The 13,834-nt window shown below is 38.0% G+C and overlaps 1 protein-coding gene across 1 annotated transcript in view; it reads left to right on the top strand.

The window, feature by feature from the left end:
- The first annotated feature begins 12 nt into the window (after window positions 1-12).
- The window catches only part of LOC132824294 (serine/threonine-protein kinase BRSK2-like), a 946,497-nt gene continuing 932,675 nt past the window's right edge, over window positions 13-13,834 (top strand). The window contains 1 exon segment of the mRNA XM_060838637.1: window positions 13-103. Coding sequence (XP_060694620.1) covers window positions 13-103 — 91 coding nt within the window.

Here is a 13,834-nt window from a genome sequence, read left to right as displayed (position 1 = left end):
AACCCGGTCAAAATGTCAACGGGTAAAGAAATCGGGGGAGCCCAGCATGCTCAATACGTGGGACCATATCGACTGGAAAAAACGCTTGGAAAGGGACAGACAGGTTTGCGCAAATTTTAATGACACGCTAGTGAATGTCAGCTGTTTCACTTATTGTTGGTATCAAGATACTGGAGTATCTTGTAATTCACCTACTGCAATGAAGTCTTGCATAGTTGGAATGTTTCTTTGTAACATGTTAAAGGCATTTATTTGGAATTGGTGTGAATTTACATGGACACGGGGAGGGGGGTTGGTTGGAGAGAGAATGACAATTTTATTCTCAGCTAGAAGTGTTGGTGAGCAGTATTGCGTGCATAGTTCTTCTGGTGCCGGCAGCCTTGTGTGTAGTTTGTCGGAACTGAAGTCTGGGGATACCCCTTTCTGTGATTTCTTTTGAACAATGTTGATTAAGGTCTAATCAGATTGGGATTTCAAAAATAGAATTGTGATGTAACATGTTATTTCATCCAACATTTTTTTTTGATTTTTTTTCTCTTCCAGGGTAGCTCGATGTAATAATTTCTGGCGGTGACGCCGGTGCGGTTTCTTTCCCCGAGGAAGTGGGGGGAAATGTTGAAACGTGTTATTTGCTAGATGTTTCGTTGGAGGAATTGATGCGTTGTAGCATATAATGCGAAGGCAGTGCTTGCCCATCTGTTGTCTGAGAGTACAATAGGCGTTACCTTACCAGCTGCTGCCCTAGTCATTAGCAGTTTTGGGGCATGTCCGCTTTCTCTCGTGTTGTAAATCTCTCTGTCCAGATGCAGTATTAAAGCCCTTTTGTATGTGTGTGTGTGTTTTGCAAACAGGGCTTTTCAGTCTCTCGCATTTTGCAGTAGAGCAGAGTATTTAGCATTGTTAATCCTCTGAAGCGGCGGTGGACGAGTCGCAGCCAACACTTTCTTCTGCGGTTTTATTGACCGTTCGCTGTCCAGCCACGAATCGCAACAGAACCAAAACAAGGCAGACTCCCAGTCGACCCCTCGATGGGCGGGCACTCGATGGGTTTTTCAGCACTCTGCCTGGAAACACGACTTCAGAGGCTCGCTGATGCATTTCAGGCAGCAGGGTGATCACTTCGCGCAGAAAAGTGCGCCTGTTTCCTGACAACCCATCAGCTGAAGCCTTGCAATAAAGTAACCCGGTCCAGTATCTTCAGAAAGGTGTATGTGAGAGGACACCAGAGAGCGGGTTACCAAGGACGCAGTTAAAAGGAAGAAAAGATGAGGCTGATTAGAGCTTGGAGGCGCGCTTGTTTGAACGTCTCAACGCCGTTTGGACAGTAAAGGGGGCCAGCCCTCCAATCTGGGCGGTTGGAAATTGATTTTCCGGTTGAGATCCAGGCAGGTCACGATAGAATGAATAATGATGCTTTTTTTTTAACCGGAATTGCCGCCCATGTCCCGTTAGCACTAGCCAGAGAAAGGCACAATACTCGTTGGCCAGAATACCTTCTATCGACCTGGGATGGGAACAATGAGCCGGCGTGCTTCAGTTTAAACCATCTCTTTTTGATCCACGTGTCGGTGCGGATCGTACGGTCTTTCCCCACTTTCTGCCGCTTTGGTTTCACCCTGCCCCAGGAGCTGTCCACTTTCTGCCATTATAAATACAGGCAGTGGGTCCCGAGTGCCCCCTCTCTGGATCACTCCTCAAGAATCCTCGCTTCTTGCTTGTAACCACCGACTGTTGCCGCCCCGGAGAGATTTCCATGTAATTTTTAAAAAATTAAATAAATAAAAACGAACGGACAAATCAAAGCACATTTCTTTTGCCAAACAGGGAGACGGTAATGTTTGAAGCAACATCGTCTGATGAAGGTTTTAGCAGATTCGGGAGGGTTAATGATCCAGGGAGGCTCATGATGCTGTTTCCCTAACGGGGGTTAGGCAGAATAATCTGATCGTGAGTGAAATTGGAGGAACACTGGCTGGAGTAATACTCGCTCTAAAATGACAGTGTCCCCACGCTCTCAGAATCCATATCGTTTTGCGTCAAGTCCTATGCCATGCTTATTTTGTAAGGGACAGAGATGCTTCTCGCGTGCTTTGTTATTGTTTAACCTCTCCAACCCTGGAAAGGTTGGAAAACTGACGTTCGACAGGAATTTCCGTCGTTAAAATATTTGATACAGTCATGTTCATATCTCAGGAAAGATAAGTGGCCGACATAATTCATGCGGCTGTATTACTTTTGGGCAATATTCCCCCTTTTTAAAATACAGCCCAGGGTTATATTAACTGGCTGAGGATGTGTTATAACTGGAGGTCGAGGTTACTGTTGCACAGCGGTCACCGCGCGTGTAACCCCAAGGGCGCGCATTTAAACACTTCTGACCATAAAGTTGCAGTTTGTTTTATTACGCCCGTTGGCTATAGTTGTTTATTGGTGATTTAACTCCTTTGTAGAGCGCAATCGGATGCCTGCAACAAAATAAAGTAATATGTTGTAATTGAAAAAAAAGAAACCTTTTGCAGCCGTTTGCGAGCCCAGGAATATTGCACTTTATTTAGTGGGAGTACGAAGCGATTAGACACCAAAATTTCTATTACTTTATAGGTGTAAGGTAATACAATGGGTCGTGGCCAAGGATAGACTCTAAATATAATTTGTATGGTACTTTTATTTCGAAACACTCGGAACAGTAATTGAGCAGTTTTATTTTGGTCATAGTGGCTAAGATTGATTGCATGTTGTCATTTTATCTGTGTCGGTATTTTTAATTAATCTCTCCAAACATGTTATCACATCTGTGTTTGGAGCTGGTAGGACTTGAACCCCAGCCTTTTGACCTAGGCATAGAAACACTGCCATAACGCCAGAGCTCTCATTTTACCTGTGGAGGTTGACTGTAAGTTTAAACTAACTGGGAAGGTAGTGACCTCAATGAGTCTTCGTGCTGTCATAAAGGAGGGCATAGCACAAAGGCTGGAGTTAAATGCAAAATACAAATACATTGGGCATCTCTAAAACGTCAGAGGGTTGACTGGTGAGGGAAATGGACATTGTCACGATTTAGAATAGCAAACTGTCCTCCCAATGCAGGTTAGCCTATGGGTAATGTGGTTGTATGACCACATTGAGGAACATTAGCCAAAAGGTCCATTTTCTACCACTGAGTATCCCCTCTCTATCACCTCACAAAGTGGCAAACATGCTCCATTTTCTCATTAGCATTTTGCACCTTGTAAAATCGCACAACTATTTCTGTGAAATATATTTTGAACTAATTTTATTTGCATTCTGTTTTTGAATTACAAAGGGTGCTAGCAAATATGTGGACACTTCAATTTGGTAACTCAGTATTTGTCAAAGTTTTCCTGAGTAGGCATGACAGAGGTTACATACTTCTGCTCTGTTTTATAGTGTGCCATGTGATAATTTCAGTAGATTACTTTCCTTTCTATGAATTTGACACTTGGGATTGCATCTGTCAAATTAGGCAGAAATTTGTGCAATTGGGAGAATTTAGTTGCAACTGTTCAAAATAACTAACACATTGAACCATTGTGATTAGGCAAGGGCACCTTAAAGCCATCAGACTAGTATAGATTCAAATATAGCTTTTAAAAGAGGAAAGTAAATATATAAAGCTATTGAATTTCCCAATTTGAGGAAATTGGTTGAGTAGCAGGAGACGGACTGGGGATAATGACAAGTGTACAGATTGATGAGATGTCCTGCAAGGATCGATGTTGGGACCTCAACACTTCACTATTTATTATTGGCATATAGTAGTATACTATAGGAAACTACATATCCAAGTTTACTGCTGTCACTGTTATGTGACACTGTGTAAGCAATGCAGATGGGTGCATAAAATTTCAAAGATAGTTTAAAAGTGTACGGCAAAGCTCGTAAATTAATTTCAGTGTCGTAAAGTGAGGTTATCCAATTTGGACCTTGAAAAGATGGGGCAGAATATATTTTAAATGGTAAAAGAGATAGGAAATAAGGGATTTAAACCATTATGGGATTGAGTTTTGTGGATCACAAAATTACTATACACAGGTACAGAACAAAATAGCAGCTTATGGAATACTCACCGTCTTCAGAGAACTAGTGCATGAAGAAGCACATTATGCTACAACTGTATAAGATGCTGACTAGTCCACGAGTGCTGTGAGCAGTTCTGAGAATTACATCAGAGAAAAATATGTTTATCAGGGGTGGGGTGTGCAGCATAGACTTACCAGAATAATACCTAGACTCCAAGTATTAAATTACATAAACTAAGATTGAATTCCCCCCAAATTTAGAAGGCTTGAAGTGATTTGGTCATAGCTTTTAAGTTATCAAGAGGAACATTTATAGTATTGATATAGAGAATTATTCATGATGGTCAGAGAATCTAGGAATTGGGGCCTACTGTAAGATAATTAGAGACAAACTTTTCAAGAGTGTAGAGTATTTCTGCACAAAAGCAGTGGTAGAAGTTTGGAATTCCCTTCTGCAAATATAGTTAGTGACAGATCCATTGTTATTTTTGAATCTGTGGTTGATTTATTTATTAGCTGTAGGTGTTAAGGGATATGAGGGCAAAGGTGGGTCTGTGGTCTTGGATGGCTGATGATTCATCCATAATTTCATTAGATGTCTGATCAAACTCAGGATTACATTGTCCACTTTGGTTCAAGAATTATGTTATTGTTGCTTTTAGTGCTTAAAAAGACATGATATGGTTTTGCATATGCAGATAAATCTGTTCTGTCAATGTGTAGGGCAGTGTTGTACTGTGATCTGTAAGGATCTGTTGAATTGGTGCTTGGGGACTATTTATGAGCTGTAGGAGCTTTGAGGCCAAATCTTGGTGAGGTATGGATGGGCTCTTTCTTCACCATTGTCTGTGCACTAATTCAGCTTTAGAAGGGAAAAGAGCCCAAATTTGGAAATGGGATGTTGGAAACAGTGGTGAATGTAATTTTGTGACTAGTGAGGTTTTGCAAGGTATTTCATCTAAATGCACAATTCTGCACAAGCAACAATATTTCAACTCATAATTATTTTCTTGGTGAGAGATGTTCAAAGAAACCAAACTCCAGTTTTAACATGACATCCTCTGGAAATCTTTTATGATTCATTGTAAAGTCATTTCAGTGAAAATCATTTTCAGGAACGCAACCAGAACTTAAGTGAGGATTTAATATGTTCGAAGTTGGAGCTAAGTTTGAAGCTTTGAGTATGGAATGTTTGTCTTACATGCCCTCTGATAATATGCAGAACAAGATTCAATAAGAGGAGTTTGTCTTAGGTGTGGAGGTTTAGGAGTAAAGGAATTCTGGACTGAATTACTTGTTGTTTTTCCCGAGATAGTTGAGGGAGATGTTAAGGTAGGTGTCAGGATGCAGACAGATATTTGGATATTCTACATTTTGAAAGGAATTGCCGTTGGGTGGAAGCAAGATCTAGGCTAAGGTGTGGAAGGCCATAGCATGGTGTTTGTCTAGGGCCTTGTAGAGTTTGGAGAAGCCTGAACCTAGACTTGGAAGGAACTAGGAATCCTGTAAGAGGAATTGGGACGGGAGGAGCTGGGTACATAGGAAGTCAGGGATTTGGCTGCAAAGTAGTCGAACATGAACCTGGATCAAAGCTCAGTAATAATGTATCAACAATCCAATCTGCCATTTGTAATGGACAACTTTTATTTGGAACTCATTCAAGAACAAAGTTATACTGTGTTGAAACTTTACAGAACCACAATGTTTGTTTAATGTGAAATAAATTTATTATACCAAACTGACCTTAACATTGCAGTCAGCAAACAATTTCAACTAAGTTATTTTGAAAATATGAATGGTATTAAGAATGAGTCTCATCAACACAAGTTTTAATATGTTATTGCGTTGGACATATGTTATCAAACGTTATCACAAATAACAGCCTTCTTAAGCTATGGCAAAACAACAGTTGGAAGTTCTGTATGGGTTTAGTATTATCAATACTAAAGGGGAACTCAGAATTTTACTTGCAACTTGTCGAGTACAGTTGGTGAGTAACTCTTAATTCATTGTTTCAAGGAAAGTACAATTCCAGGCATTGTTATTGGAATTGAACATTGCATTTAAACAGCAAAATGTAAGTGTGTCTTCAATGTTACTGTTTGTACTATATATGAAAACTGTAGCTACTGCAGAGTACTTTTTTGATCAAAACCATTTTTCCTTGATTTATTGACCATCCATGGGATGTAACACCAGAAAATATGTTGCTTTCATAGCTTGTCATCTTTTAAAGTTGTTTTACTGCAATCCTTCCCAAATGCTACTTAATAAATTCCTTTAAAAAACAACTAGATCACTTATGAAGGCACCATTAAACAATGGTAGATGATAATTTTAATTTACTGTCTTCCATGCATCAACGCTTCTTGCATCTTCAATAATGGAGACCATCACTCTTCAAAGCTTTATTTCTGAACATCGACACTAATGAACACCTACATTCAATTCTTCCTGTATGAGTTTTTTGGACATCAAGAACTATAGAGAAGCTCCAGTAGCATTCTTCTGCCTACACAGCAGGATATATCACAAAAAAGATCTGAAACTATTTGTCATACAGCTTTCTCAAAAACAAAACACATTTGGTAATCCTGCAAGATTTCAGTTTTGCTTTGCAGATATTGTCTTTCTTCGTAGCGTGTGGGTGTTGCTGGCAGGGCCTTGATTTTAATGTGAATTTTTGATTGTCCTCTAGGTGGTGGTGGAGAGATCTTCCGTTTTAAGTTAGAGGTGAAAATCATTTTTCAGAGGGTCATTGGTTTGTGGTATCCTCTTTCCACTGGAAACAGTGCAAGACTGAGTTATTGAATCTTTTAAAGACTGAGTTAGATTCTTAATCAAAAAAGGAGTCAAACGCTGTAGAGGTAAACAGGAATGTGGAAATAAGGCCAAAATTAAATCCACCAAAATCTTATCACTTGGTGGAGTGGGCTTAAGCGGTTTAATGGTCTATTCCTGAACTGTACCTTTGAACAACTGGAATCCTTTTGGTGATGATGAACCACACTGTGGGTAGGTTAGGACATTTCAGTGTTTTGAATTGACAACAAATTAAAGAATAGGACTGTACATTCAAGTCTGAATTGTGTGCAATTTGGATAGGCATTTGGTGGTGATCTCATATGCGTGCTCCATTTCTACTTCAATGGGGTAAAGATCAGGGATTTGGAAGTTGTAATTGAAGGGGCCTTGGCAATTTGCTGCAGTGAATCCTGTGGATGGGGTATAAAATAGTCATGGTGGTAGTTGGAAGGAATGAATGTTGAAGTTGGTGAATAGTTGGCCCTGCCTTTTCCTTAACCATGTCAAGTTACTTGAGTACTGTTAGAGTGCATTTATCTAGGCAAGTGAAGAGTTTTCTTTCAAGCTATTCTGCTTAATGTTTGTAGTTAGAAATATCAGAAAACACCTATTTCTATTAGAGTATTTATTGTGACTACAAAGCATGTGAAGGAAACACTCTTGAAAGTAACTTGAGCTTTAATGTTTGTATATTGTATAAAATGCCGCTGAGTACTATCTCACATTCTATTCCTTATAACTGGAAGTTGCAAATAAAATAGACTTTCTGGATGAAATTTTGCATAAAGATAGATAAGTTAAGCTTAATTATTAATCTTTTCATTCCAGTTTGCATCGATATATTCTGAGCAAACCAAAAAAAATTACCTGTGGTTTTAAATTGTTAGTAATAGACAGGGTGACTTCGAAGAAAAAATAATTATTAGCAACAACATTTTAGTTACATGTTCGCTTTGCTTCTCCTGACAGATGAGCTGTAGTTCTCTCCTTAAGGACGGCATCCTCGTGATGTAAGCTTTGTGTAGAATTCAGTTTGTATGTTGATATAGAGGTTTGAATTATTTGTCTTGTTCAGAGCCATGGGTGTTAGCGTGGTATGCTTTATATAATATGGTTGTATAATCTAATATACTATTGAAATATATTTTTCATGTACTTTATTAGATTTAGTCTTTCCAGCCTTTGAGCTATGCATACACAGTTTCATTATTAATGGACTTCTAGAATGGAAATCTTCTCTAGAAGCATATATGCATTTTGAATGACAGAGGGCTAAGAAGTAAGTATGCAGAAGTAAATTTAAAGCTCACGCATTTTCATTTATACATACATTGGAAAGATATCCTTAAGTTTTCCTAAATTTAGACAGAATTGTGGATGTAAGTTTGCTCGCTGAGCTGGAAGGTTTGTTTTCAGACGTTTCGTCACCATACTAGGCAACATCATCAGTTTAGTATACCTAAATACTATACCAAAAGAGCGGGTCATACACCAGTGCTTCATCCGGAGGCTTTCTGATGATGTTACCTAGTATAGTGACAAAATGTCTGAAAGTGAAGCTTCCAGCTCAGTAAGCGAACTTACATCCAGCACCTCAACCTGAGCTACAAATCTTCTCAGAACTTGTTAGAGAGAATTATCTGTGGTGTGGGCTTTTAAATTGCTTGATGAGAGTGAATTAAAGATAATTGACGCAATAACTTAGACACCCACATCATATTCAGAATAAGGGATAATTGTTTAATTTAAGGCCCTTTTGTCCCTAGCCCTGGACAGAGAGACCCAGGTTCAGGTCCCACCTGTGCCAGAGGTGTGCTGTAACATCCTTGAACAGATTGATTGATTAGAAAAGTGGGCTTTGTTAGTAACCAGCAAGTGGTTTGATGATCCATAGGAGCAAAACTGGAGAAGTTTATGATAGCCATCTTAGATTTAAGAATATATATAACGTATAACATCTGCTTGTATTGTGTATGTATAAATTTAAGTGAATGGGATTTAGCAAAGCATTGATGTTGTGAAAAGGTGAAGGGTGTGAATTTCCTGTCTAGTACTTGTGATTATTTAGAATAAATATGATTTTTAATGTATTATGGGCCTTTTTATCCTCTCTTTTGATTAGCTTTATGTGCAGGTGTTGTCTATTTGTGTGGATAAACTTATTCAGGTAGGCTGAATTTTGGACCAAAGAATTATATTTCAATATCTGAACATGGGGGGAAAGAAAATAAATTTGAAAAATGATTTTTTTTTGTCAGCCAGTAACAGTCCCCATTAATAGCTGTTGCTGATCTTTACCCAGTCCTTTGTCTGCCCAATCATTTTTCTCCCTCTGGCTCCATCTCGACCCACCATTTACTAACCCTCTCCCCCACCAGTCACCCCTTCGCATCCTCCCTCCCTCCTGTAACCCCATCTTCAGCATTTATACCAAACCTTTTCTAGTTACAGTCAGTTCTGAAGAATGTTTGCTGGACCTGAAATGTTAACTCTGCTTTCTGTTCACAGATGCTGCCACATCTGAGTTTTTTTTCCAGCATTTCTGTTTTTGTTTTTGATTTCCAGCATATACAGTTCTTTGGATCTTTTTTGTTTGATGTTATTCTTTGGTTTAACTCACTGTCTTTCCCCCCCCCCCCCCCCCCATCTCTGGTATAACAGCTAATCATATTTAAAGACTATCCTTAAGGATGTTCAAGGTAGAATTCAAAGACTGGCAGTGACCATATAATTTGGTTACTTTGGCATATTTTGACCCCACTGTATTGGTAAAACAGTACTGAGTGCTTCTTCCTGTCCCTAAATTTTCCGAAATCTAATACCATTCTTGATGAAGTTTTGTTTAATGCCAATGGGAGCCTTTTACCATTTTTTTAGGCATGTTTTGACCCTTTCCTGTTACAAAGAAGGGATAGTTGTGTACTTCTCTGGTTCCACTGTAGGTAATACTGAAAATCCAAAGAATGCCTGTACTTTGAAGTCAATGGAGCGAGAGTATCTATTTTGGCATTGCAGTCGAGGAAGAATTGGAACTTCTCAGCCTGGAGAAATTCCTACTTAACTGTTGAATTTAGTTTTCATTGGGTTCCATTCATATGACAGCCTAGGTTAAAAATAGTTAGCATATTTATTTCCCACTGTTTTCAATGTAGATATTTCTAATTCTTTTGTTCCTATAATGAAATCTAAAATGAAGTCTCCCTGATCATTAAAAGAAAATAAAAGTTGTTTATTTCTTAGTTTACTGCAAAACATCATATTAAGCAAATGGACAATAAAGAAGTGTCATCCAATGCTTACTTGTTTTAATATCAACACTCTAAACAAGTGAACTGTAAAGGGAAAGAGATGTCCTCCTCTTACTGCATGTTGAGATTTAACCACACCTCTATTTGCATCCCTTAGTTAAAATGTTGTTTTATCCCATGATCGAAAAGGTTAACTTTCTTGGAAATTTCTTTCCAAATTCTTTCAGTACACTTTTTTTTGTTTGTTTTATTCTGAACCCCCAGCAAAAGCTTTAATGCATTGTCAATAGCAGCAAAGGGTATCTGCTAACATTTGATAAATTTCAGCTAAGTGATCTTCTTTATTACTAATGACGGGTGTTTTGTGTTTATAAAAGAAAATACGTTGTATTAGTTCATGTTTCATTTCTAACTTGAGACCCAATTCCACATACTTATTAGGTTTCACATGTTCAAATTTTGAAGTCTGTGCTCAAATCACCCCCTGTTTCTGGTGTGTATATACTACTACTACTACAGTTGTTCAATTGATATTAGTTAACACTGCTAAATTCCAAAACATGATTAATTCTAATTTAAAATACAAACAGTATAATTTTTTGAATTAAAACTCCTCGTCAAAAAGGAGCTAGTTGTAAGCTTTTGTATATTAGACTGATTTTCTCAATTTCATTGAACTAATATGTCACATGCATTCAGTTTATGGAGATAATAAATATGCTACTAATGTAAAAATGTGCTAATGTTATTGGCTGTGGTGGGGTTTAACTTGTGGTTTTGACAGGCTATCGGTTTTATAACTTTGATTAAGCTGATGAACGCAGCTGTGTTTGCAAGTTTGTTAATGTTATACTATTGCTTTGTCAAATCTCACTGGATTTGGTCAACTTATGATCACGAAGATGGCACTATTGCAGGAACTGATTATTTTCTTTTAGTTCTGTTCAAACTGTGCAGACTTTTACCTTTTTGTGCACTGTAAGGATTGTATGATTGATTCTATCTAGGTGGATTTTTAATGGTAAATGTAAGGTTACCGCGACAGGGTGTGATGCTCTTCAGATGGTTGGTGCAGACTTGATGGGCCAAATGGCCTCTTTCTGCACTGTAGGGATTCTATGATTTAAATACTATGAATAATCAATTAGGTCAGGTGAGCACTGAATTGTCAACCTTGAACAAGGATAAAAGTATGCTGACTCTCCACAAATACATGTCAATTAGACTCTGATCATACCAACATTGATCTATTGGAAATGCTTCTTAGTGCACGCCTTATCACGTACAAATTACTACCATGCACATCAAACTTTCATGATTATTTTGTCTTTAAGATGTTGCTGTATGTTGGAAACTGAAAGCAAACTTGAGCTAAATACATTTGCCTTGGAATTGGTAGTTCTCAGAACCCGTCTTCTGAAGAGTTTAATATTCCTTTAAACTGAATCTTTAATTATGAATTTGCTTTTAATGTTCATAAAAGGTGAGCTCTAAGCAGAATCCTCAGGTAGACTGATTCATAGCAAAATGCCTTAATTTAGCATCATAGGAAATTAGTCTGAAGTGTTATTTTTCTTGCCTGTTTAACTGCTATTTACATAGTGGTTCTCCTCTGTGACAAGTGAAAGTACAGTGTATATTGTACTAACAAGTTTTTTCAATGAGTCACGTCATCACTTTCAAATTCTGAACTTTAAGCTTAATTTGGATGGAAATTATTTTGTATTCTGCATTTTTGATTGTCATGAGAATTTCTGTGAAGGTTAGTGGTAGACATCACAACAAGTATGCGAATCGTTGTTCAAGAGTAGAACCACTTGCATTTCACTTATCTGCTCATATAAATATTCAATATTTAATTACGAGTTCCTTTTAAAAAAAAAGATTTTTTTTAAACTTCAGAACTCTTTGGAACCTTCTCAAAATTTGACTAAAAATGTTTGGCATCCACAGTTGTTTTTGAATATGTATTTTACAATATTTAAGCAATATTGTGTTGGGATACTGCTGATTTTTAAATTTTCAGTGCATTTAATTTATATGAATGTTGAGTGCACTTTACATCAAACGTAGCTTCACTTCCGAAGGTGATGTTTATTTGTCCTTCAAAGCTCTCATTGCTGTTGATTTTGAAAAATATTTCTAATTTGAATAAAATTAAATGCTGTCATGCAAACATTTTGGGAAGGGTAAATTTGAATTAAAACTGGTTTGGCTAAGGTTTCCTTCTTACCAGATAGTCTAACAAGTAGCATGGTGGCTCAGTGGTTCATGCTGCTGACTCACAACACCAGAGACTCATGTCTGATCCCACCCTCTGGCGAATATGGATTGTGGATTTCCTCCAGGTGCTCTGGTTTCCTTCCACAGTTCATAGATGTTCTGGTTAGGTGGATTGACCATGCTAAGTTGCCCATAGTGCCCAAGGGTGTGGATTAACTAAGGGAAATTCAGGTTATAGAGAGTTGGGGAGTGGGTCTCGTTGGGATGCTGTTTGGATAGGTCATTGTGGACGTGAGGGGCCGAATGGCCTGATCCCAAACTGTAGGGATTCTATGACATATGATTAATGAGGAGTGGGCAAGATAATGGAGTCTACCCACCTAACCAAGTTCCAGCAAGGATTTAATGCATTGCCTCTGAAAAGGTTCATGACGGATAGTTATATTCTCAGAACCCATCAAGTTCTGTAATGGGTAAGCAACAAATTAATGTTGAAGTAAAGTGGCAAGTGCAGAGAGAAGGGCAATATGGTCCACAGGGGTGAATGTAAGATGAGAAGAAAAACTTCAAAAGGGTGATTAGTTGAGTAAGACAAAATATGGATAAAGGCAGTGGAAAATTGGTGAAACCGTGAGGGATATAAATAGATTTGAAATTGATGAGCACAAGAAAAATTCTGAATGATAGCTTCCTCCACGTATTGCCCAAGGTGTGCACTCAAAACATACATATTCTGAGTATATTCAATTACCTCCATATTCATTAGATCAGAGCCCCAGGAAGGCGAAATGAGCTTGAGGCAAACATGTCCAGTGATTTTTTTTTCAAATTCCTAACAGACACTCAGTGTGTAGATCCGGTGAGACACCAATGATCTTTATGTGGAATCAGTGTGCACTAGGGAAATACTATTAGATTGAAATCAGATCAATTTTTTAATATATATTTGACAATGAACAGAGGCTATTACAAACCCATTGAGTGCTTTGCCTGTAAAATAATAGAATTGATCAAGCTTGATCATGTCTATGTCTGCAACCTAGTTAATAGCAGTCAGCATTGGATAGACACCATTTTCTTCTTTCGATCAAAGTGAAAATGGACTATGAAACTCCTATGGCAAAGTGCACCTAACAGCTTTTGGCTTTGGGGATTCAAGCAAATATGGGAATGAGGAAGGAAGTCACAAATGGATAGACCACAAACATTGGTTAGAGGAATTCTGCTGGAAGGAATGGTGAGAAATAGCGTACTATATGGAGTACCTTTTGGTTTAGTGTTGGGACGACCTCCAGCTTGATGCAAACCTATTAAGTTTACAGATAATACAAGAGTAGAATGAACAGTTAGATTGCAAGATGGACCTTAAAAGTCACAATGGAATGTGCAAAGTATGTAAAAATGGAACAATGATATTTGTAAGTTAATGAAGGCAAATGTCAACTACTGCACATGCAAAAGGAAAAATGCTTATGTCAAGTGGTATTGAAATGAGCAAGGATAATGCAGAATAAGACT

This window comes from Hemiscyllium ocellatum, chromosome 18, assembly GCF_020745735.1.
Source record: "Hemiscyllium ocellatum isolate sHemOce1 chromosome 18, sHemOce1.pat.X.cur, whole genome shotgun sequence".
NCBI lineage: Eukaryota > Metazoa > Chordata > Chondrichthyes > Orectolobiformes > Hemiscylliidae > Hemiscyllium > Hemiscyllium ocellatum.
This window is presented reverse-complemented; position numbering and strand designations above follow the sequence as displayed.